The 23,435-nt window shown below is 39.1% G+C and overlaps 1 protein-coding gene across 17 annotated transcripts in view; it reads left to right on the forward strand.

Annotated features, from left to right (window-relative positions):
• Nucleotides 1-23,435, forward strand: part of Ktn1 (kinectin 1) — a 97,327-nt gene that overhangs the window by 52,053 nt on the left and 21,839 nt on the right. For 4 of the 17 annotated variants that reach the window (XM_076544870.1, XM_076544873.1, XM_076544877.1 and 1 more), the window contains exons 19-33: nucleotides 4,602-4,636; nucleotides 5,065-5,155; nucleotides 5,762-5,830; nucleotides 6,811-6,848; nucleotides 7,781-7,871; nucleotides 8,018-8,086; nucleotides 9,358-9,395; nucleotides 10,018-10,108; nucleotides 10,185-10,253; nucleotides 10,982-11,019; nucleotides 13,874-13,964; nucleotides 15,647-15,715; nucleotides 17,785-17,819; nucleotides 20,401-20,491; nucleotides 22,694-22,780. In XM_076544870.1, coding sequence (XP_076400985.1) covers nucleotides 4,602-4,636; nucleotides 5,065-5,155; nucleotides 5,762-5,830; nucleotides 6,811-6,848; nucleotides 7,781-7,871; nucleotides 8,018-8,086; nucleotides 9,358-9,395; nucleotides 10,018-10,108; nucleotides 10,185-10,253; nucleotides 10,982-11,019; nucleotides 13,874-13,964; nucleotides 15,647-15,715; nucleotides 17,785-17,819; nucleotides 20,401-20,491; nucleotides 22,694-22,780 — 1,002 coding nt within the window. The remainder of the gene's footprint in view (nucleotides 1-4,601; nucleotides 4,637-5,064; nucleotides 5,156-5,761; nucleotides 5,831-6,810; nucleotides 6,849-7,780; nucleotides 7,872-8,017; nucleotides 8,087-9,357; nucleotides 9,396-10,017; nucleotides 10,109-10,184; nucleotides 10,254-10,981; nucleotides 11,020-13,873; nucleotides 13,965-15,646; nucleotides 15,716-17,784; nucleotides 17,820-20,400; nucleotides 20,492-22,693; nucleotides 22,781-23,435) is intronic. The other 13 variants (XM_076544874.1, XM_076544881.1, XM_076544880.1 and 10 more) reach the window with 5 other exon arrangements.

Genomic DNA, 23,435 nt, shown 5'->3' on the forward strand with positions numbered 1-23,435 from the left:
AGAGAGTAAGAAGGTCTAGTGAGAAACATCTGATTGAGAAAGCATGCTTAAAGTTAGATGTGTCTCTTAAATGCACCCTGCTCATTTTGTGCCTACCAGGTTTCAAAATTAAAGTTTTGTGTCTCATCTGAGATGAAGCAAATGTCAATCTTTTCATAAATATTTTGCAAAAAAAGGAAAGAAAAAGAAATCAGTTTTTGGAGCCTTAACCTTTTCATACAGGCATTATAGTTTCTCAAAAGGAGAGTGAGTTTGCAACTTATGAGTACCTTGAAATTGCATAACGTTTCTGAGACCTTTTACTCAGTCTTTCACACCAAAGTTATACTGATTTCTTAGATTTGAATGGCAAAGCTTAAATATATTGTTTAGTCTCATAATTTGCATATAGGTCACATCTATCTAAATCGTTCCATTTTAAAAATATGTGTGTGTGTGTATACACACACACACACACACACACACACATACATATAGTGGTAAGGTGGATGATGAGGAGTACACACACACACCACACACACACACACACACACACACACACACACACACACACACACACACACGGTCCCTTTTACAATACACATACGTATATATTCTTTAAAAGAAAGTAGATATTCCTTATCACCCACATCCCCACTCTCCGTCTTTCTGTATGAGTGGCTCTGCTTCTTCATAAGCCAGCATCCAATGGTGTCTTTCTCTGGTGCTTCCATAGTGTTCCTTTCCTGCTTTCCTCACATAAACCCTTCAGGTTATACTTCCAGAAAGTATTCTAGGAGCTGGCCAGACAGCTGAGCAGCTGAAGGTATTTCCTACCAATCCTGAGGACCTCAGTTTGATTTCTGGGAACTACAAGGTGGAAGGAGAGGACCACCGCCCACTAGTTGTTCTTTGACCTCCACATGTGAGCCATGAGATACGCATGCACGCATGCGCACGTGTGCACACACAGTCACGTGCATGCACTTCAACAAACAAACAAACAAATAAATATATGAAAAATTTTGCAACAAAGTAGTCTAGAAACTCTTGCTCTTTCATGCTACATTAGAATATAAACTTGGTAGCCAGGCAGTGGTGGCACATACCTTTAATCCCAGCACTTTGGAGGTAGAGGCAGGTGAATCTCTTGAGTTCCAGGCCAGGCTTGGTCTATGTAGTGAGTTGCAAGACAGCCAAAGTTACACAGAGAAGCCTTGTCTTGAAAAACCAAACCAAACCAAAAAAAGTGCCTGCATTTGAAAAGAAAGCCTGAATCTTTTTTCATTCTATTTTTAAAAACACTTATTTATTAATTTATGTAGGGGTATGTATATGAGGGAGTGAGCACATGCATGTGTCTGTGTGTGAGTTGTGTGTTGGTATGTGCTCTCTCTCCTGCATCATATGGGTTCTGTGGATTAAACTCGCACTTTACCTGTCAAGCCTTCCTGATAGCTGGGAATCCCGAGTCTTTAAGACCCCTTTTAACTCACGGGGCCTGAAAATGTCAGTAAGGAAATGAAAATGAATGCCTTTTCTTACATTTGTCAGACATACTTAACATTTTCATAAGATATTTGTCAATAGGAAAAAATAGAAACAACCTTGTAAACTTCTGTTCTTTGCCAAACTGATATTCCCAGCCTATTTAACAGGAACCTCCAGATCCCATGGTGCTTTGAAAACACGGCTTTCTATTGTTTTACACAGAAGTTTAAACCACAGTTGTAGAAATAACTATTTTGAACAAAAATCTCTCATTCTTTTATTAACAACTCAGCTTTCTATCTGACATGATGTACACTTGAGGTATTCTGTTAGTGTGAGGTGGAGTTTTCTCATGTTCTCTGAACACATTTTTTGTAGCCACAAATTGGTATTTATTTAAAAGAATCAAGGAGATGGAACCTCATTTTGTGAGACTAATTTAGATCTGCTATTAGATAATTCTTAAATATGTTCTCTGGTTTTATAAAAAATAAATTAGAAGGTACATGAGTGACATGTATGTTTATTTTAAAATTTGATATGTACCTGAGCCCTTTTGTCTTAGTAAAGAAGACTTGTGCTTTTCTTTAAACATTGACTTATTGTGTGCATCCATTGTAGGGCGTTCTGAGAACAGCCTGCAGTGTAGTTCAGGACTCAGTTCTCCCTCCACCACGTGGACCGCCCGTGGTGAACTCTGGCCGTCAGGCTTGACTACAGGCTCCTCTCTTTCCTCAGCCACCTTGCCAGCTTCACTCTGTGGCTCCTCCTGAGGTCACCTTTCATTGTTTCTGATTGTGAAATAAGAGATAAAAACTTTGCTTAACCTCCTCCTTCCTGTGTAGCAATTAGAATTCCAAGTGACAGTTAAGAGAACAAGTTTGTGATGTGAAACTTTCGGCTCTCTTGCCCGATGGTTTTATTCTGGAGGAAGAAGTTGAACTGAGTGCAGGAGAAGCTGGTCATGTTGCCATGCTGGTGTTTCTGCAGGTGTAGGAGGAGCGAAGGCCAGAGGCCTCAGCTATGGGAATGTGCTTAGACACCGAGGAAAGGCAGGCTGGCTGTGTGCATGTTTGCCGGTCACTAGCTGATGCCTAGGGAAGACAGGCACGCTCTGTTTGTCATCCTGGCTGGGTGTGCTTGCTGGAGTGATAACTGAGCAGCGGTATGCCTTCATTCTTGCTCCTGTAGGCTTTTAAGAGTCTGTGATCAGTGTTACTAAGTAGAAATCATGGGAAATTGTTTTTCTTTGCCTTCCACCTCTTCATGATCATACTGAATTATAGAAGATTTAGGTTAATCATCCTGCAGGAAGTAATAGGATTGGATTAGGTTGATAAAGTGTGTAGTAAAGTAAAATGTTGGTCAGTATTTGAGCTGAAGAACCAGAATACTTAACTAAACATTATTTCATTAAGAGAAATTGAGTTCATTGAGTATTTGTTTAGTTGAGTATACACTAGGTATTTATTTCTATGCTGAGGCTCTGGAGGCGAATGAGACATGATTCTTGCCTTGAGAATATGACTTAATATGCAGATAGCTGTATATAGAAGGAAAATGTGGTGAGTTAAATTCTTGAACTGTGTCTAGGTGTGCAGTAAGATTTTGTTTGAAGGTAACATGGGATAGCTTAGCCAAGAATTGGCTGAACAGTGAGGGGCAGTTGAGGCTGAGAGAAAACTTTTCAACAGCATGGTGGTGTGCAACAGCATTGCCATACATTGAGAACAGGCTGAGATCTTGTGTAGAGAATAGGCTGTAGGGGCTAGAGACAGACTTGCTAGGGTGTAATTAGGAAACCTTTGTTCATTGTATAAGGCTGTGAACCCGATGCAACCCTGAAGAGCATTGCAAGGGGGGATAAACATTTACTCTACGTGTGAGAGAAGTCCCAGTGGCAGAGGTGAGGCCTCTGAAGCCGGGAGTCAGAAAAGCAGTAGGGTAGAGTGAGCGCATGGGACACCTAAATAATTAGGCACAGCAAAGCTGGTCTTCAGAGTGTTGTCTCTCTTGGAAGATGGGATTCATTGAAACAAATATGGATTAAAAACTGACTTCATGAGAGTTTTAAGTTTATACAAAGTAACTTCTCTAAGAGTTGTTTCTATACTGTCAGATTGGTATAATGTACTTTAGGAAATTGTTCTGTCCTTTTTTATGGTAGGAACAAATTTTCCTCATTGGGGCACTCTTCCTTTGGAACTAACAAAGCAGTCCTTATGAACTACAGACAGAATTTGGGCATTGTGATGTTCAAGATGAGTCAAGATGAGGACCTGAATGTAGGCACTGAAGGGACTAATTTAGAAATATAGAAGAGCTGGAATCTTAGGCCTCAGATTTGGCAATGGAAACTTTAGTTTTATTTTTGAAAATGAGTATAATGAGATAGTTTAAAAAATCAGAAAATAACAGGATTAGGAGATTGTTTCATGAGATGTGGACAGAAAACCCCGACCTGTTTGCCAGACTACTAAATTGCTCAGTGTCTGAGAACACGGAGGGAGAAAGCTTTGCTTCCAGACACACACTGGTAACCCTGGGAATTGTGTCTGTGAGCACACAGTGGGGCTCTAGGACTGAGGGTCAAGGGCCTAGGGTCAGTTTTAATGTCATGTTTTCTGTGCTTCCTGAGGAGATGCGTTTGTGCAAGCACTTTAAATAGAGTCTCTGTTTCGGTCTGGTAACATTTTCATGATCTCTCTCTACATGTTCAGAAACCATTGGACTATGACAAGGTCTGTGCAGTTGCATTTATGTTATCTACGGTATAGGGAAATAACAGCTGACAGAAGGAAAAGGCCTCTTGTGACTTCAGCCTTACAGGCCTAAATTTTGCCTTGAGGAAATCTTCCCATTAATTATCCTTCTTAGTGACTAAAAGGTATCCTTAAGTTCTGAGTTCCTTTTGCCAGCGCCATGCCCCTCCTTCTGTATCCTGTATCTAGAGGTCTCTTTCCTACTGTTTTGAAGAAAAAAATTTATAATTGTGAGCAGTCCTCAAATAAGGACTACACTTTGGAATTACTTAGAATCCTAAGTTATTTCCACAGAGTCTTTTTCTGAACTAATTTTATCTTATGCAAACTTGGTAGAATTTAAGCCTTTTTTGATGTTTTTGTTTTTAGCCTAATAAAGATGTTGTGGAACAAATGGAAAAATGGTAAGAGTTTAACTTTTCATCCTTTGGTGACTCATTCCTACCAAATTTGTGGTGACAGAATTGTTAGCTAATAATAATAATAATCATAGTAATCATCTAGATTCTTAAAGTACTATTTGTATTTGTATTTTGTGGTAGAAAAGAATGTTCTGGGGTGTGGATTAGCCGGGTTCCCTTATGGTATCTTGTGGGTGTCATGTGATATTGATTGACTTGTTCAGACTGTTAGTCCATACATTCCCTGAGCACATTTTCCTTGTTAGTGAAGAGTTCACCTTAACACCATAATTGAAATCCTCAGAAATCTTTCTAGAATTAAAAGTTCATAATGAATAAGGAATAGAGGAGTTGATCTATGTAAAATACTTAGGAATGATATTTACCTTGACCTAATAGTTCATATGTATGTTTTAAATTTATAATTTCAGCATTCAAGAAAAAGATGAGAAGTTGAAGACGGTAGAAGAATTACTTGAAACTGGACTCATTCAGGTGGCCACCAAGGAGGAGGAGCTGAATGTGAGACATTTTCTGGATTGTTTTCCTTGACTTGATTCAGTCAGTGCAAAGGGGTTTCATTGTAATTGTTTTCCCGAAGCGCTGTACTACATGTTACAAGTTCATAAAAAATGTCATTGAATTTACACGATATTTCTCTAGAAATTAAAAATGCGTAGATGATGGTAGTGTTCACCTCAGTTAGGTAGATATTGTCACTGCGGTTTGTAGTGTGTATGTTCAGATTCTAACCAGCGGTCCCTAGCAGACATCCTAAGTCTGTGAGTGGCTTTGGGATGACTTGAGAACAAGTACAGCTGCTCTGTGCTCACTGGTAGCCCTTACTACATTAACGTGGACCTTTGGGGAAGAAAATTAGAAGGTGTAATTGAATTTATGACTGCCGTCCGTGGCTTAACTGAAAAGTGGCACACTGTGTCTTTGAGGATGCCAGCATTTCAGTTGAAATGTATATGGTGATAATTGAATTACGAAATGGTTGACTAACTATGAAGGTTATAGGGAAAAGGGTAGAAGAGGAAGGATGACAGAGTGGGATAGATTATTTGGAGCTAGTTAATGGTTCAAGAATAAAAAAGGATATTGTGCTTATGGTTTTGAAAACAGGCCATAAGAACGGAAAACTCAACCCTGACGAAAGAAGTTCAAGAGCTAAAGGCCAAGCAGAGTGATCAGGTACTGCACACTGTTGACCCCCACACTCCCCTTCAGTAGGCACAGCATGAAATGTAACACCCAGGTTGTTTTTTTCCAAGGCTGAAATTTTCAATTAAACTTTTCATCAATGAATCATTAGTGACTTAAGTAGTAATAGAAGATGTAATTTATTGAAAACTGTCTGCATGCTAGGTAGGCATTCTGTGAACTACTCCAAATAGGATTTCCTCTTTTTCTTCTCTTTAGTTATAGTTGCTTATATTGTATGTGATTGAGTATTTTGCTTGTATGTTTGCCCGTGCACCACATGCCGGCAGTGCCCACAGAGGTCTGAAGAGGGCACCGAATTGCATGTGTCTGGAGTCTGAAGGTGATTGTGAGTTGCTGTGTGGGTGCTAGGTGGAGAAGCTGGGTCCTCTGCAAGAGTAACACGTGCTTTCCGCTTTTCAGCCGTCTCTCCAGCCCAACTTTCTTTATCTAAAAACTTTATTATTGTTGTTGTTGCTGTGTGTAGGATATATGAAGGTACCTATGTCACAGGACCACTTAGGACGTGCTCGCTCTCTCCTTCCACATTTGTGTACATCATCATCAGGCTTGCATGATGAGCACTTATCCTCTGAGCCGTCTTGCTGGTTATTTTCTCTTTAATACAACAATAAAGGTTTTGACTACACACAGAACTCGAGTCTCTAATAATGGCAACAAAGGCTACATGAAATGAGGCTATTTCTTAGGTGTAATTTCTCCCCTGGTTAGAATTACTAATTAACTAATTAAGCATTTATCTAATGATTATTCTTCTAGGCTGTACTTAGTAGTCTCAAAATGATACTCCTTTTCACCATTATGACGTTAAGCAAATCTAGAAAGAATTTCTAGGTTTCCTTTTTTCCTTTTGGTTTTTATTTGTATAATAACAAATTTAGGGATTATGTATTTCTATTTCTGACTCACAATTTTAAAAATTACTAAATTATGCACCTTTCTATTTCTAGGTTTCTTTTGTGTCTCTAATTGAAGAACTTAGGAAAGCGTAAGTGATAACATTGTTATAAATTGGTCTTTTTCTTTTGACTTGTTTTCTTAATGCTATTAAATGGAGTTTTGTTTATTTGGGAGAGTTGACATACATTATTACATCTATCTCTCTATCTCTGTCTCTCTATCTCTCTCTCTAAAAATCAGTCAGTCAGTCATCTAATCTATCTGTCTAGAATTGACATACATTACTCCCCTGCTTCCCCCTCTTCTGCCTCCTCCTCACCCTCTCTCCCTTTCTAGTCCAGTCTGGCCAGGGTTCACTACATACTTGGGATGGTGTCTTCATTCCTGACTCTCCTCCCTCTCACCTTCCTGAGTATACCACCACACCTGGCTCAGTTGAATCTTCATTCTAGAATTTCTCATCTGTGGACTAAGGGAGATTAGCTGTGCTACCCAAATTCAAAGATTTTTATCTTTTTTAAAATTCATTTTCATAATTGATTCTTTTTTTTGTAACATCAATTGTTAATTTTCCGTGTTTAGCAGAAGATATTACAGATGAGTTTATGTTGCATAGAGAGATAGTTCCATGCATGTATTCATTCCCCTTGCGAGGTACCTATCAGTTTTAATGCCATATTGTGTAGTAAGCTCAAAATCCTGTAATCCAGTGTCACTGAATGGAATTTGATTCTCCCTGGTGTTGGTATTTTTCATGGTACAAACAGATTTTCTGTGTATTTTTGAAGTAAACCACCAACTTCTTGTATGCATAGATCTTAGTAGTTGCTGATTAAATTCTTACTGAAAAGGAGCTTTAGGTATTTCCTCTACTTTTTGTCTGTGAAGTCGAGTTACTGTTTCACTTTAAATGAAGGAGTTGGCTTGGAAAGGCTTCTCATGATGTGGTGCTGTTTTTATACTTAGTTGGTGGATTGCAGTGATTTCTAGTCAGGTTAATACTTGATTTGTTTGTTTAAGGATCCATGAGAAAGATGGACAGATCAAGTCTGTGGAAGAGCTTCTAGAAGTTGAACTTCTCAAAGTTGCTAATAAGGAGAAAACTGTTCAGGTATTAGGAGAGAGAGCAGTGTCTGGCCTTTCTGTTGATCACGTCGAGTTAATACCATTTGATTTCATGTGTTTGTATGTTGCATTTCTTTGTCAACTTCAGTGTGTTTTCCATTGTCCAATCTTGTCTGTTTTATCATTGTCAAGGCTTTGAAACAGGAAATAGAGGTTCTAAAAGAAGAAATAGGAAATGCCCAGCTTGAAAAGGCTCACCAGGTAAAACTCCCAGAGCCACAGCATGACAGACTTATTAGTGTTTTTGTTATTTGTGAGCTACTTTTAAATTTTGTACCTCTTGCTATTCAGAAAAAGTCCTTTAATATTTTGCTACAAGTATATTTATTTATATTGCTTTTTAAAACCTTTTACTAAGGCCCTCTTCTAGAACAAATTCTCTGTATTAATGTTTCATTTTAGTCAGTTTAAGACATGCAAATACAGAACACTCTGATAAAACAAACTACATGGACTAGAATGTGTATTCATCCTCTGAATGTAGAAGAAAAAAAAAAGGAATTTCCTTGGAGATTCTAGAAGTAGACATTTTTACTTGGTAGATGGTTTTATGAAATTGAATCTGTTAAGTCATCATTAAAATGGTGGGATTGTATGGACGAGATGATTCGTTCATCCATCGTCAAAGCCCTGTGCTAGGATTGGAGATAGTTTTTGTGACTGAGACTTGAGGAGAGGCTCCTTCTGAAGAGCTGACGTCTGAATCAAGGCTGAGAGGGCATGGGATAAAGCATTAGATTGCCTGTGACTGACTAGAAAAGACACCAGGGCTGGGGAGACGGCTCAGTGGGTTTCATGCTGCTTGTGCCAGCACGAGGACCGGAGTTGAGGTGTCCAGCTCCTGTGCCCAGGCCCCGCATGGCAGCCCACAGCTGTAACCTGAGCACTGGAGGAGAGACAGGAAGGTCCCGGGGCCTCACTGGCCAGTTAGGTGAACCCGATCAGAGAGCGTCAGTTCAGTTAGGAGACTGAGAGCACGGTGTGAAGAGCACTACAGGAGTCTAGATTCACAGTGTTGACCTGGCCTCTTTGCACATTTGCATGTGCATGTGCACACATTCAGCACACAGAAAATCATAAATAAATACATCGATAAATAAACAGGAAATTAAGGAAGTCACAGAGCCCTGTAGAGCATGTTCTTGAAGACTGGGCTGGAGAATTCTGGTACTGTATGGTGATGTGTGGCATGGTAAAGACTTGTGTTCTCAACTGTAACAATACCTCCTTATGCAAGTGTGCTCTTTATAGTCACCTTCCTTATTTGACCCCGTCCTTCCTGTTAGGGTTTTTACTGTCCCTTTCCCTGGAACAAGAGGAGTGAAATGTGAACACATCTTAATTTGGCATGGTGGACAATTTAGCTTGGACTTTGATATTTTGAAGTGTATACATTGTAAAGATTATAACATAAAGCTTGATCAGGGGAAGGAAAGGATTTTGAATTGCTTTTTCTGTCCTTTGTGTTTTAGTTGTCTGTCTCTTCTCAAGTTCAGGAGCTTCAGAACTTGTAAGTAATGTTTGTCTCATTTTCCTATAAATACCTCTTTCCTACAAGTTAAATTTAATGAAAAATATAGCTTTTTTATCATTTGACTTCAATGTTCTGGAAAATACTAAGGTTTTTCAAAACACTTTAGGGTTGTTTTTTTTTTTTTAAAAGTATTTTTGGTTCTCATATTTTAACAGCTACTAGTTTTTTGTGGGAAGGAGGTGGTAGTGTGAGGACTCTTATTCTTTTGAGTCATAATCAGAGTATACCTTAAATGGAGGTGTTGCTTCTTGCATAGTTTAATGGCCAGGTGAAAGTGGCTGTGTAATTGACGCCTACACCTGTTTGCTAAGCTGTGAATTTACTGATGCTGACTAGATGGGAGGACGCAGGGTAAGAGCAGAGCTACATTAATGTATCCACCTTGTTTATTCAGTGATAACATGACTTTCTTTCATTATCTTACTCTTTTCAATTTGGTGTCTCAAATCTTGTATTCGTTTATATTAATGGTTTATAAAAATACTTATTTCTACAATAGTCCAGTGGATCTGGACTACAAAAACACTAACAGTCTTCAGTACTTTTGCTTTTTAAGATCATGAAAAATTTTTATTTCTCTCTCTTACTGACTTGCCAGGTTAAGAGGCAAGGAAGAACAGGTGAACACCATGAAGGCTGCTTTGGAAGCCAAGGACAAAGACCTGACGGATAGAGGGAAGTGGATACAGGTGAGGAGTTAAAAACATAAGGGACAAGAACCCTTTGCTGATATTTGAGTATCAATTCCCATCTATTCTTTTTAAGGATCTTCAAGAAGAAAACGAATCTCTGAAGGCTCATGTTCACGAGGCAGCACAGCCCGATTCTCCACAGGTACAGTATAAACCCGACAGTGTGCCCTTCTGTGTAAGGCTCTAGAGATAAGAAGACACACACTCTCAGTTTCTGGGGTGCGTCATAGTTTACTTACTGCTCTCCAGCCAAGGCTGGTTGCCCACGTGTCCAGCTAGTAGCCTCAGTGCTTCTTCCCCTTCCTTTGTCCAACATGTGCTCTAGGCTTGTGCTTCATTGTGCTCCTTTGGCATACTACTCTGTGATCCTTTAGAAAACATTCCCCCCTTTCTTTTTGGTGTTTCGAGACAAGGTTTCTCTGTGTAGCCCTGGTGGTCTTGGATCTCACTTTGTAGACCAGGCTGGCCTCAAACTGAGAGATCCTCCTGCCTTTGCCTCCCAAGTGCTGGGATTAAAGGCATGCACTGCCACAGCCTGGCTTAGAAAAATCCCTTTTAGAAGGTAAGTATGATGAGGAAAACTCATTCTCTCCAGGCTTGTTGGCTCATACCTGTGATCCCATCTCTTGGACGGCTGAAGTAAAAGGATCACTGTGGGCTTGAGACCAGCCTGGGTTACATAGTGAGCTCCTGTTCCAAAAAATGATGGACAGGGAAAAAAAGCATTTCTTTTCTTTTCTTTTTAATAAACAATCAACCTTAAATTTAACACATGGTTAATTTTATTTTATACTTGGGTGGTTTGGCATGTATAATGTAATAACTGATTTGTTTTGATATTAACATTAAAAAGGTGAATCTGTTTCTTAGGTATGTTCGACAGCACGATTTGAAGAACTTGAAAATATGTAAGTATGCTTTTAGCTAGTATTTTGATGATGTGTGCCAGAATGTACATAAAATTAAATATTTAGGGGTCTCTGAAAGGCCATTGATTTCATAGTCAAGTATTAATTATAGTCTAGAGACAGAAATTTCTGCCTGATGACTGGTAAAGAGATCTTTTAAATGTTTTAGAATGTCTAAAGACGTGCCCATTTTCTCCAATATTATTTCTGCAAATTTAGATTTTTTTTCTCACAAACAAATCATTCAATTATTATAAAGAGGAAATCAATTGATTTTCATTTAAATCAGGAGGTAATCTTAGCCATAACAGATTATGGGAATATCATAATTGTACTTCCTTATAGGAAGCATGGATCTTGCCAGGCTAGTTCCATGCTGAATAATAAAAATATCACCACCAGTTAGATTATAGAAATCTGCCATCTGCCTTCTTAGGTGTTAATACCAGAACAGTATTTTTTTTTTTATCCTGCAAAAGTCATTATTTTTTGAGATGGAGTCTCACTTTGTTGCTCAGGCTGGCTTGAAACTTACTAGGTAGATCAGGCTGGCCTCCAACTTGCCATGACTTTCTTTTCCCAACTGCTGGGAATATAGGTATGAGCCACCATGCCCAGCAAAAGTTGATTTTCTTTCTCTGTCTCTGTTTCTGTCCCCCCCCCCCCCCCCAACCCCCTCTCTCCTTCTTTTCTTTCTCTTTTTGGTTTTTTGAGACAGTTTCTCTTTGTAGCTTAGAGATACATTTATGGTGTCTTGCAGTAGGTATATAATCACTAAAGTATATAGTTTTAGGCTTATTTCTATCCTTACTTTTTCTTGTCCTGTCCTGTCATTTTCTTTTTTAAGACAGGGTCTTACTCTGTAGCCTGGCTGGCCTGGGACTCAGAATATCTCCCTGCCTCTGCCTCCTGAGTGCTGGGACTAAAGGTGTGTGCACTGTACCTAGCTCTTGACCTTTTCTTTAGTAAATTAATAGACTTTATTTTGGGGGAATCACTATCAGATCTACAGAAAAAGTTGAGAAGTAGAGTTTCTGTATCACTACTCCCTTTTCTCCTGTTACTAACACATCAGTGTTGATGCACGACATCACCACAGATGAACAAATAGCTCTACAGTTGTTAGCAGCCGAACACCATGTTTTCCATTAGGTCTTTCTTAGCAAATGTTTAAGAACAATGCATCCCACAGTGTCATGCAGGATACTTTCACTCTCCTACTGAAATCTCTCTTGTTAACCTTTTCACCCCTCTCTATTCACTCTCCAACCAGTATCTCCCTGAAAGCCTGGCGGCCACTGACTGTCTTCCTCTGTGTTTTACCTTTTCCAGAGTGTCCTAGTTGGAGCCATACAGTACACAGCCTTTTTAGATCGACTTCACTTAGGGGTATACATCTAAGACTTGCCCTGTCTTTCCATATATATATTTTTTTCTTTCTCTTGCTCACTTTCTTTTTATCCATCCCTCTCCTCTTCTTGTTCTCCACCTTTTTTTTTTTTTTTCTTTTGTTCCCATTCAGGAAACAAGGTTTTCTCTGTAGTCCAGGCAGGCCTTGAATACACTGTACTCTTCCTACCTCAGCTTCTTGAATGCATGCATATACCAATATGTCTGGCTTTCTCTCTATTTTTTTTCAGTTTACTCTTTATGTATGCTATTGTATTACTTTTTATAAGTATCTATAAATGTCTTGACACTTTGTAAATTAAGGAAGGATAAAGGGAGTGTTCTGCTCAGCAAATACTCGATGAGCCTTGTATGTCTTCAGACACTGGGGATGCCAAAATAAATAAAGAAGAAGTGCTAGCCCTGAGAATACAGACCGACAAATCATTTAGTAGTGTTAGGTGTTGAGAGAACACTGTTGCTTAGAATGGCAAGGGCAGTTGGAATTGTCTTGGGCTAGATTGAAGCCTTATGTGTGCAAGGGAAGGCTCACTGGGTGAAGGTGCTTGCTCCCAAGCCCAGTTCCCTGAGTTCCAGTTCCTAGGATCCGTTGGTTAAGAGAGAAAACTGACTTCTTCATACTGTGGCAGTAGGCACACAAGAACACACACACACACACACACACACACACACACACACACATACACACACATACACACACACACACGGTAGAAGAGAATTTACTCATATAAATTGTTTTCTGAGCTTCAGTGTGCACCATGGCAGCTATATACCTATACCCTACCCACATAAATGTACTAAAAAGTTTAAAAAAGTAGAAGAAAATTTGGGTAAGGAAATACTAAATTAAATACTATGCACATATCTTTAGTACAAGGAGTGTTTTTTAACTTTGAGATTTAATGAATTATGGCTAAGATTTCTGGAAGCAAAATTCCTTTCATTTTTTTTTTTTTTTTTTTTTTTTTTTTTTTTTTGGTTTTTTCGAGACAGGGTTTCTCTGTGTAGCTTTGCGCCTTTCCTGGAGCTCACTTGGTAGCCCAGGCTGGCCTCGAACTCACAAAGATCCGCCTGGCTCAGCCTCCCGAGTGCTGGGATTAAAGGCGTGCGCCACCACGCCCGGCCCTTTCATTTTTTTTTAAGTAGTGGTTTTTATAGTAAGTAGCTGAAATGCTGTTTTGCACTTAGCATTTATTTTAGCTTTCTCTTATGTAATGCCATATTTACTTAAGAAGTGTTAGAGTAAAATATGTTGTTTTAGATTGTTCTTGACTAGGAAGTAGAATGAGCTTGGAAATACCATCTTTAAAACAAACTGTAAGTAGATAGGGTACAGAAAGCAGTGGCTGGTAGGCATTGCTTGCATTTTCTCAGGGGTGACAGCAGAATCTGTTTTTTCTTTTCCATGTACATAACTAACGTAAGATCTTTGTAAAAATTCTAGTTTAAAAGAAAAGGAAAACGAAATTAAGAGAATAGAAGCTATATTAAAAGACACAGAGAGTGATCTTTCCAACAAATCAAAACTGTTACAGGTAAGTGTGTGTTGTTATTTTTGGTTGTTCAGGTTGTGAGGCTTGTCCATCAAAGCTGAGTGCTCTGGGGGCTGGTTCTGTCTTTTGAGAAAGTTCTCAGTTTCATAGAGTGCCTTCCTCTGCTTTTTAACAGTTTGTTTTGTTTTGTGTTGATCAAATCCAAGGAACCCAAGGCTTTGTACATGCAAGACAAATGCTCTATCGCTTACCTACATCACTAGCTTTTGATTTTAAAAGTTTTTTGAGACAGTGTCAAGTTATGTTTCTCAGCCTGGCCTTGCAATTGCTACCTCTGACTTGTAGTCTCCTGCATCTGAGCTGGAGTGTTGGAATTAAAGGTGTGAGTCACCATGTCCAGCTGCCCTTGACCTTTAATGGGTTTATGTATTGTACTGTATAGGCAATCCCAGCTGATAAGGGTACCTGGAGTTTAGGGTTGTTCTCCTGTTACAAACTATACTTGAGTGGCTATCTTGCATACAGATTTTGAATACTATTTGTCTTATACTTTCTAGAAGTAAAAATTTGTGTTAATGGCTTAAGCAAGTTTGCTTTGTTTTCAGAGAGATTCATAGTTTAAAGAGAAGCTCAGTTCTCACTTTCATGTAATTACTATTCAGTGTAATTCATTCAGGACATTAGTCTGAAGGGCAGCAAATTGATAGCAGCCTGGAGTACCTTGAAGCGCCTGCTTCACGCTCTAGGGCGAGCCTTTGTTCTGTCACCCCCTCTCTCCTCAGGACACTTAGGTTTAGTTTTCTTAGGCCATGCTGAAGTGCTCCTTGTCCGTGTTCTTACTTAATCTACACTCTTGCTGACAGCACTGTTTCCCCTTCATGTTCGAAGTTGGCAGAAGGTGTAGATGTGATGTCCTATCTGAGAAGAGGGATCATTTTAAATTGCTTTATACAGAGAAGTTGAGATTTCTTAGTATGTTTAAGCCATTTGTATACTCAGTGCTCTTTAAATTTTGTTCTACAGTTTTTCTTTGGGATGACTTTAAAAAAAAACAACTGATTTTTAGGATCTTTATGTAATATGGAAAATGAATGTTTTGTTATTATGTATGGTTACATTTCCTCTGATTCTCACCCCCTCTTCCAAAAATTGAGAATTTTGTATATACAATATAAGCAGTTTCCTGTTTTAAGTCACAAGAAGAAAGTCCTCTCATTTTGTGATTATAAACACTTTTGTATTTCCTTTTAATAAGTTTAATCTTATATTTTTAGTTCATATGTAATTTACCTCACTGAGTGGTGAGAACAGCATTCTAACCTCAGGAGAGGAAGTCACCTGTGCTGTTACTCCCCGTCAGGATGCAGTGGCTGTGCTCCCCAGGGTGTTTATTTGATAGTAGGAGCAGCCACCTCAGGTTGTCGCTGAGCCTGTTCATCTTACTAGATGATGGAGGAGCCTAGACCAAGGCTACGGTGTGAGGCTTGCACCCTGCCCGCCAGATGCATGCCACCCTCCACTAGATTCTTAACCGTGTTGGGTCAGCTCACTCCACTGAAACATCCCTTCCAAGACTAGAACTAAACACAATTACTGAAATTTAGTAGCATGTTTTAATGTGGCCCTTTCCATCTTTTTATAATTGTTACTATTGTGGAAATTTCCTCAACCGTATGACATTTTAAAAGCTTATATAGGTATTCATGTTTAATTTTTGTTGATAGGAGGTACAAGATGAAAATAAATTATTTAAATCCCAAGTTGAGCAGCTTAGTCAGCAGAATCACCCACAGGTAGGTTCTATTCCATGTCTCTCCTTTATCTACAGTGATAGCTGTTTACACTTGCTCCTGTCCTTTTTACATGTTCACGGAGAGTAAAGTGATGGTTCTTTTATTCTTTAAATTTCCTATAAAAGCAATTGACTGTGCCGTGTCTAAGGTAAAAATAAAGTGTAACATAAAATATGTACAAGTAGTCTTAGTGTCAGTGTTCCAGGTTGATTACATACATATACTTGTGTGTGCCCTAATCAGTGTTCCAGCTCTACTTTATACGCACATGTGTGTGTGTGTGTGTGTGTGTGTGCGCGCGCGTGTGTGATGACCAGCGTTCCAGCTCTATTATATACACTTGTGTGTGTGCTCTGATCAGTGTTCCAGCTCTACTATACATTCACATGTGTGTGTGTGTGTGTGTGTGCTGACCAGTGTTCCAGCTCTATGATATACACGTGTGTGTGTGTGTGTGTGTGCTGACCAGTGTTCTAGCTCTATTATATACATGTGTGTGTGTGCTCTGATCAGTGTTCCAGCTCTATTATATATATATGTGTGTGTGTATGTGTGTGCTCTGATCTGTGTTCCAGCTCTATTATATATACGTGTGTTCTCTGATTTCTCTGACCAGTGTTCCCGCTCTATTATATATACATGTGTGCTCTGATCAGTGTTCCAGCTCTATTATATATATACATGTGTGCTCTGATCAGTGTTCCAGCTCTATTATATACACTTGTGTGCTCTGATCAGTGTTCCAGCTCTATTATATACACTTGTGTGTGTGCTGTGATCAGTGTTCCAGCTCTGTTATATACACGTGTGTGTGCTCTGATCAGTGTTCCAGCTCTATGATATTTACATGTGTGCTCTGATCAGTGTTCCAGCTCTATGATATTTACATGTGTGCTCTGATCAGTGTTCCAGCTCTATTATATATACATGTGTGCTCTGATCAGTGTTCCAGCTCTATTATATACACTTGTGTGTGTGCTCTGATCAGTGTTCCAGCTCTATTATATACACTTGTGTGTGTGCTCTGATCAGTGTTCCAGCTCTATTATATACACGTGTGTGCTCTGATCAGTGTTCCAGCTCTATTATATACACGTGTGTGTGTGTGTGTGTGCGCGCGCTCTGACCAGTGTTCCAGCTCTATTATATGTGTGTGTGTTCTCTGATCAGTGTTCCAGCTGTATTATATACACTTGTGTGTGTGCTCTGATCAGTGTTCCAGCTCTATTATATACACACGTGCTAATGTGCCTGCATATGTCCCAGTCTTACAGAATGCTTTTCTTAGGAAGTCAGCTAATGTCTTAGCAGAGATCTGTTTAAATCTAAATGCACACCCTTCTTCTCCTCTTAAACAAAACAATCAGTAATTGGAAAGAAACTAACAGATATGTAAGATAGATGTTATAAGCAATAGGCTAGCATTAATATGCCCCTTTATATATTTCTGCTTGGTAAAGTAAGCATAAGGTGTTTAAGAAGATGTATATGTATATATGATATTCACACAGTTTTTGGCATTCTGGAGGTGAACCTAGGGGCCTTGTGCATGCCAGCCAAGTGCTCTACCACTGAGCAAAGTTGTAAGCCCTACCAAATATGTGTACCCATCGTTTTTATGAACATGCATGGGTAGGTCAGAATGCATTTATGAGACACTTGAGAGTCCCTGCTGACAAACAGCTTCTGGTGGTCATCATACTATGTATCCAAATGTGTATACCTTTGCATACTATATAAAATCACTTTTTTTGGATTTGAGAAAATCAGCTTTTCTTAATTTTTTTGTTGTTGTTGATTTTATTTAGATAGTTTTAGGAGCCAATATGAAAAGTACCTCGGTGCTATACAAAGTAAATACTTTATGGAGTGATAGTGAAAATTGGACGTACCACTCAGTACATTTTATAAATTTGAATATACTTTTATTAAAACTGCTTAATCAGAGTGCTGGCATAATAAAGTATATAATATTTTTCACTTTGGTGTTTATTTATCTCCAAGAAGAATTTAATTTTGTTATGTTCTAGAGAGCTTTATTTTGAACTAATATTTAACTCTTTTAATAGGCATCTTTTCCCTCTCAGGAAGAATTACAAACAGTGTAAGTAATGCATTGATTCAAAGTTTGGTGTGTTGTAAGTTAAGTGCTGATTACCCTCAGACGGGAATTTACTGTAATTTCGAATGGTGCTCTAAATTGAGTAGTTGTCAGTGAATGCTCTGGACTGCAGGCCAGTGAGCTTTTGCTGACTGAAGCACCTCTTGAGGCACGTCTCTCCCTTCCATCCTTTGGTTGAGGGAGATGTTTGGGCTTTCCTTTCTTACTCCTGTCTTCTGTAGACGGTCAGAGAACTCAGATGGGGAGGTTGGGGGTGGAGCTGCACGGTGGAGCTTTTCCTCAGTTAGCACAGCCTCAGCTCCACTGCTTGCTCTTGCTCGGGTCCCACTCTGGGCCCGTGGTGCAGACTTTGGTTTGACTACTGCATTTTTATGAAACTTAGGGTTGTTACAGTTCTCTTTGGTTTTTTTGTTGTTGTTGTTGTTGTTGTTGTTGGCCTTTGATTTCTCTAAGAGGCTACTAAATGAGAGTCATTTCTGCTTACAGTATGTTTCGAAATGCTAAATGCCAACCATATTACATCTGTCAGTACACAAGAGTCTAAATGTTCTCCCATCCTGGCCTATTTGTGAAGCTGGCCATTTAGTAGGCTCAGGTTGTTAGTTGTTTTAACTGAGTCCTGAGGTCAGCTGTATGAAGGAAAGAGTCTGCAGACGTTTTCTGTAATGAGCTGACAGTACTTTAAGCCTCAGGGACCATAGCAGTCCAAGTTTCCTATTGTTACTCTGTTTTGTGTACATAGGGTTTTGTTTTGTTTTTCGAGACAGGGTTTCTCTGTGTAGCTTTGTGCCTTTCCTGGAACTCGCTTTGTAGCCCAGGCTGGCCTCGAACTCACGGAGATCCGCCTGCCTCTGCCTCCCGAGTGCTGGGATGAAAGGCGTGCGCCACCACCGCCCGGCCGTAGGTTTTATTTTATTGTTTGTATGTGTGTTTTCCTGCCTTTCTGTGTGTGCTCGTGTGCACACAGTGCCCATCGAGGTCAGAGGAGGATACTGGATTTCCTGAACCTGGAGTTGAAAGTGGTGGTGAGTGTCCAGATGTGGGTGCTGGGACTGGAGCAGCTGTGTCCATGGCAAGAGGAGCAGTGCTCTGAACCACTGAGGAGCACTCCAGCCCCTAGGGGTTTTTTGTTTGTTTGTTTTGGTTTTTTTCAAGACAGGGTTTCTCTGTGTAGTTTTGGTGCCTGTCCTGGATCTCACTCTGTAGCCCAGGCTGGCCTCGAACTCATAGAGATCTGCCTGGCTCTGCCTCCCGAGTGCTGGGATTAAAGGCGTGCGCCACCACCGCCTGGCTCCTATTTTAGTTTTTTAAACATTTAAAACTGTGGAAGCAGGACACTGGCACAGTGGTGCACACCCGTAATCCCAGTTATTTGGCATGAGGAGGCAGGTGGATGACCTGAGCAGTGATTGTTGGACCAACCTTGGCAACATAGATTCTGTCTCATAGCAACTCCTCCTCTGAAAAAAAAAAAACACCCCCAAAGTGAAACTAAAAGTATTAATGACTGTGTTAATCAGACTGTGATTGACCGAGATGCTTGGCAGCCCACTGTCCTCAGCTCTACTGACCCTGGGCTGTAACGGGGAGAACAGAGGATTAGGAACCCCACCCCAGAGGATCTGGACTGGAACAAGATACTTCTCAGTGATCATTGCTAGTGATACACTTTCTCCATAGGGGTCCTAGCAGACCCTTTCAAAACAGCAGCACCATGTGGGGCCAGACTCCCATCACATGAGTCTTTTTGAGAAGACTTCATGTTGTATAGCCAACAGTTTTTAAGCTCAAGGACCAGATTGGTTGTTGGGCAGCCCTTTAGTCTTAAGAAAGCTGTTTGTGATGGGACATTCTGCTCAAGTATAACACAAATGAATTCTGAAAATTTGCCTTTCTTTGCTTTCTGCATTTCTGGGAAACAACTAAGACATTGGACAGGACCAGGAGAAAATCGAACAAAAATCAAAACCATGAATCCTAAGATTGGGTAAAAATAACAATAGACTACCAGGTTACTTTAATATAATGTTGTTGGTTTAATGAGCCAATTAGTCATAACTGATTTCATTGCCTTAAAATAAAACACTTTTAAAGACTGCCTTTGTATCAAACTCACCCCCAAGCCCCATTTAGACAGTTACATAACTCAGGCTGGCCTTCAGCTCACTGTATAGTGAGGGTGACCTTGAACTTCCACTCTTCGTGGCTCCACTATGCAAGTGTTAGTATTGTGAGCTGTGCAGTCAGTCACACATGGGACTCATAGGCTGGGAATTGAAACCAGGGTTTTGTGCATCTTAGGTGTAAGCACTCTACCGACTGGGGAGGTACAGCTCTTGCCCCAGAAATCACTTTTGAAATCAAGAATTCATAGGACAGGTTCTTTGTGCTAAACAGTAGTTGATCTAGTGTTACATTTTCACAGGTTCACCTGTTTTTATTTTGTATTAAAAATATTGAAATGTAGGTATCTGGATGGTATTACTGTTTATCTAATATGTAAGTTATAGTATTGTTTATTTTAGATGCTGTTTACCTAAAATATATTCACATTCTGATTTAGAATTTCAGAAAAAGAAAAAGAATTAACTAATCTTCGCAATGAATTAGATTCTTTGAAGAATGATGTTGAACATCAGAGGAAGAAAAACAATGTAAGCCACTATTCATGAAAAACAGACTTTTCCATTGTAGAGCATTAGAGTTGAAACATGGGCAGGGATTGTGTGTGTGTGTGTGTGTGTGTGTGTGTGTGTGTGTGTGTGTGTGTGTGTGTGTGTGTGTCTATTTTTGCTTTAGAATTTTTGATCTTTGTGTGGGAGCACTTTTGATTTCTTCCTGTCTTTGAGGATGTTACTAGAGTCATCATTTTATTGGAAAGCAGTTTTAATAGTAAAAAGATGAATTTTTATACCAAAAAATACTGGTATTGAGCTATTTCAAAAAAAGCTTTAAAAAAAACCCAAAAATATGATTGACTTTGTGTTAAAACTTTGGTTTAGAAAAATAAGCCTTTCAGACTTGTTATTTTAAAAACAAAGGCATTTCCTTTTATTTAAACAGGGCTAAGTTTTTGTTATTTTTGTGTTCCTTTTTTTCTGATATACTAAAAGACATATCAGTTTCAATCTTTGTAATTAAGCTTGCAAAACCTTCTGTAACTCTGCTTTTTTCAAATGAGAGACAGTAAAAAATATTGGTAATTAAATTTGCTAGTGGTCTTCGAACTTGAATATATTTGCTAAAATGGAAATGATTAGTTCTTTAAGAATTCTAAATCCTAGTGCTTTTACCTAGCAAATAGTAGATGCAGTTGAATTTCATAAATTCTCTCTTACTAAAAGGTAGTAACTAGTAGTCTTAAGTATTCTTGCTAGAAGATGTTTTTTTCACACAAAAGTGTGCTTGCTAATTATGAGCAAGATCAAAATGTTATTAAGTGATAGGAGAATATTGATAATAAATAGATGTGTATTTTTCAATGTAAGATAAATCTTTGAAAGTTTGTGTTAAATTGCTAACTAACAAGTTGGCATTTTCTTATACCCTGAGTTTGTCAAAATTAGGTATGTGAACTGCTCTTTGTGTGTTACGTAATGTTAATTACTAACAGCATTACTTAGCCACCAAATTTGGCATGAGTGTTTCAATATATTTCTAACATTGTAACTGTGTTTTATTCCTGGGATTCTGAGATAAGGAAGGCACAATAGTGGAGTTTAATTCATTCACCATAGCAGCAGCAGCAGCAGCAGCTCTGCAGGTCTTGATTTCAAGCCTGGGAAAAGCCAGGGCAGTGGAGGCAGCAGGGTGCAGCGTCAGCCCAGTCCAGCTCTGCCACTCATTTGTTCCACACATTTTGCCAGATTTCTTAACTTTCATCTCTGGTTTCCCATCTATAAAGTGGGAATAAAAGATCATAAATTGTTGTAAGGATTAATGAGAATTTGTGGAATGCTAAATACAGTATTTGGCATGTAAACTTGCAATAAATGGTAATTATTGGCTTTTAGGGTTTTTTCATGTTTATTCCTGATTCTGAAGATGAAATATAGCATATTGTTTTTATTTGTATTTGGTAAGGAATTGCTTTCTTTTAGAGCTTGCTTTGAAATGGCCTCTGTTTCTCCTTAGTGAAAAGTGTTTTATCATTTCTCTGCTTTATTTGCTTCAGTCAACTGGCTAGCACAGTTGTGTCTGATTGCTTGTGGTATCCATTTCAACCATGTTAAGATACAGAACACAGAGGGTTACTTTGTTTGCCTTTCCTAGGAAGAGTGGAAATGTACTGATTTTTTTTTTTTTTTTTTTTTTTAATTTTCTGGAGCTGAGGACCGAACCCAGGGCCTTGTAGGCAAGCACTCTACCACTAAGCTAAATCCTCAACCCTGGAAATGTACTAATTTTATTTAAAATAGAATTAGAGAAAAAAAGATGTTATGCGGCAGTATAAAGTCCCGGGAGGGTGATGTTGGGCAATCTTTTACAATCACAGAGAAGCGTTTTTGCAGTACTGTGCATTTGCTGTTCTCAGCTCTAATGATGAACTTGAAGTCCTAACTGTAATTCCGGTTGGCATGTTTACCTTCGAATGCTTTCCTCTTTGTCACATTTGTACAGTTGATTGTCTGTAAAAACTGGCATATTTGGTGTGCGTACTAAAACGTGAGAAGTGGGCATCTTTATTTCCTCATTCAAACTTCTAAACATTACCTTTTTTGGCTAATATACACATTTCCCACTGAAATAATTTTGCAGTAACCAGCATTTAAATGCAGTGCAAAATATTGATGAAGTTAAAGGAGAAATCTTTTAATAATGGATAAACTGAAATCATTCTTTCTAAAAATGATTAGGACCTTCGGGAGAAAAACTGGGAAGCAATGGAGGCATTGGCATCAACTGAAAAAATGCTGCAGGACAAAGTGAACAAGACTTCCAAGGTTGTAATTAACTCCAGAAACACCGTGCACAGAGAGTCAGCAGCTTGTCAGATCAGACTAAAGCATTTCCTGTCACTGCAGTTTAAATATAGTGTCTCTTTGTCACCCCCATTTATCTTCTCCATCATCTCTGCTTCTTCATCTGTCTGCTCCTGGAGACTTTTGGGCACTCTGATCTGTTGGGATGACCTTGTTGGTGGTGTTTTGGTGAGCACAGCTGTAGGTGGGAGAGGCTCAGACTTAACACTGTGTGTTCAGGTCTCTCCTTGTCAGATGGTGTGGGCCAATGGCATAGTTAAGAGAACTTTGATGGAGTCTCTAAATCAGAGAAATCAATGTGAATTAATGGAACAGGTTTGAAAACCTAGCATGTATCTGTGATGCATAGTAAAGTGGGGTTTCTAGAGCATACCAGGAGGATTCAGACAAGGTAGGAAAACAGCAAAATCTTAAATAGTACAGAAAAAGTTTCAGTTCAAAGTTTGCTACTGGGGATGATTCCTTAGAAGAGAGAGACTTAAACGTTCTATTTTGAAGTGGCTGGACAGTTGCGGCACACGTGTCCTGTGAAGTATGTAATATTAGTATGAATGGAGAATTCTCTTGATGAGTATATAAAATACTTCTGACAAATATGTTCCCTTTATCTTCAAAA

This window comes from Peromyscus maniculatus, chromosome 9 (genome assembly GCF_049852395.1).
Source record: "Peromyscus maniculatus bairdii isolate BWxNUB_F1_BW_parent chromosome 9, HU_Pman_BW_mat_3.1, whole genome shotgun sequence".
Taxonomy (NCBI): domain Eukaryota; kingdom Metazoa; phylum Chordata; class Mammalia; order Rodentia; family Cricetidae; genus Peromyscus; species Peromyscus maniculatus.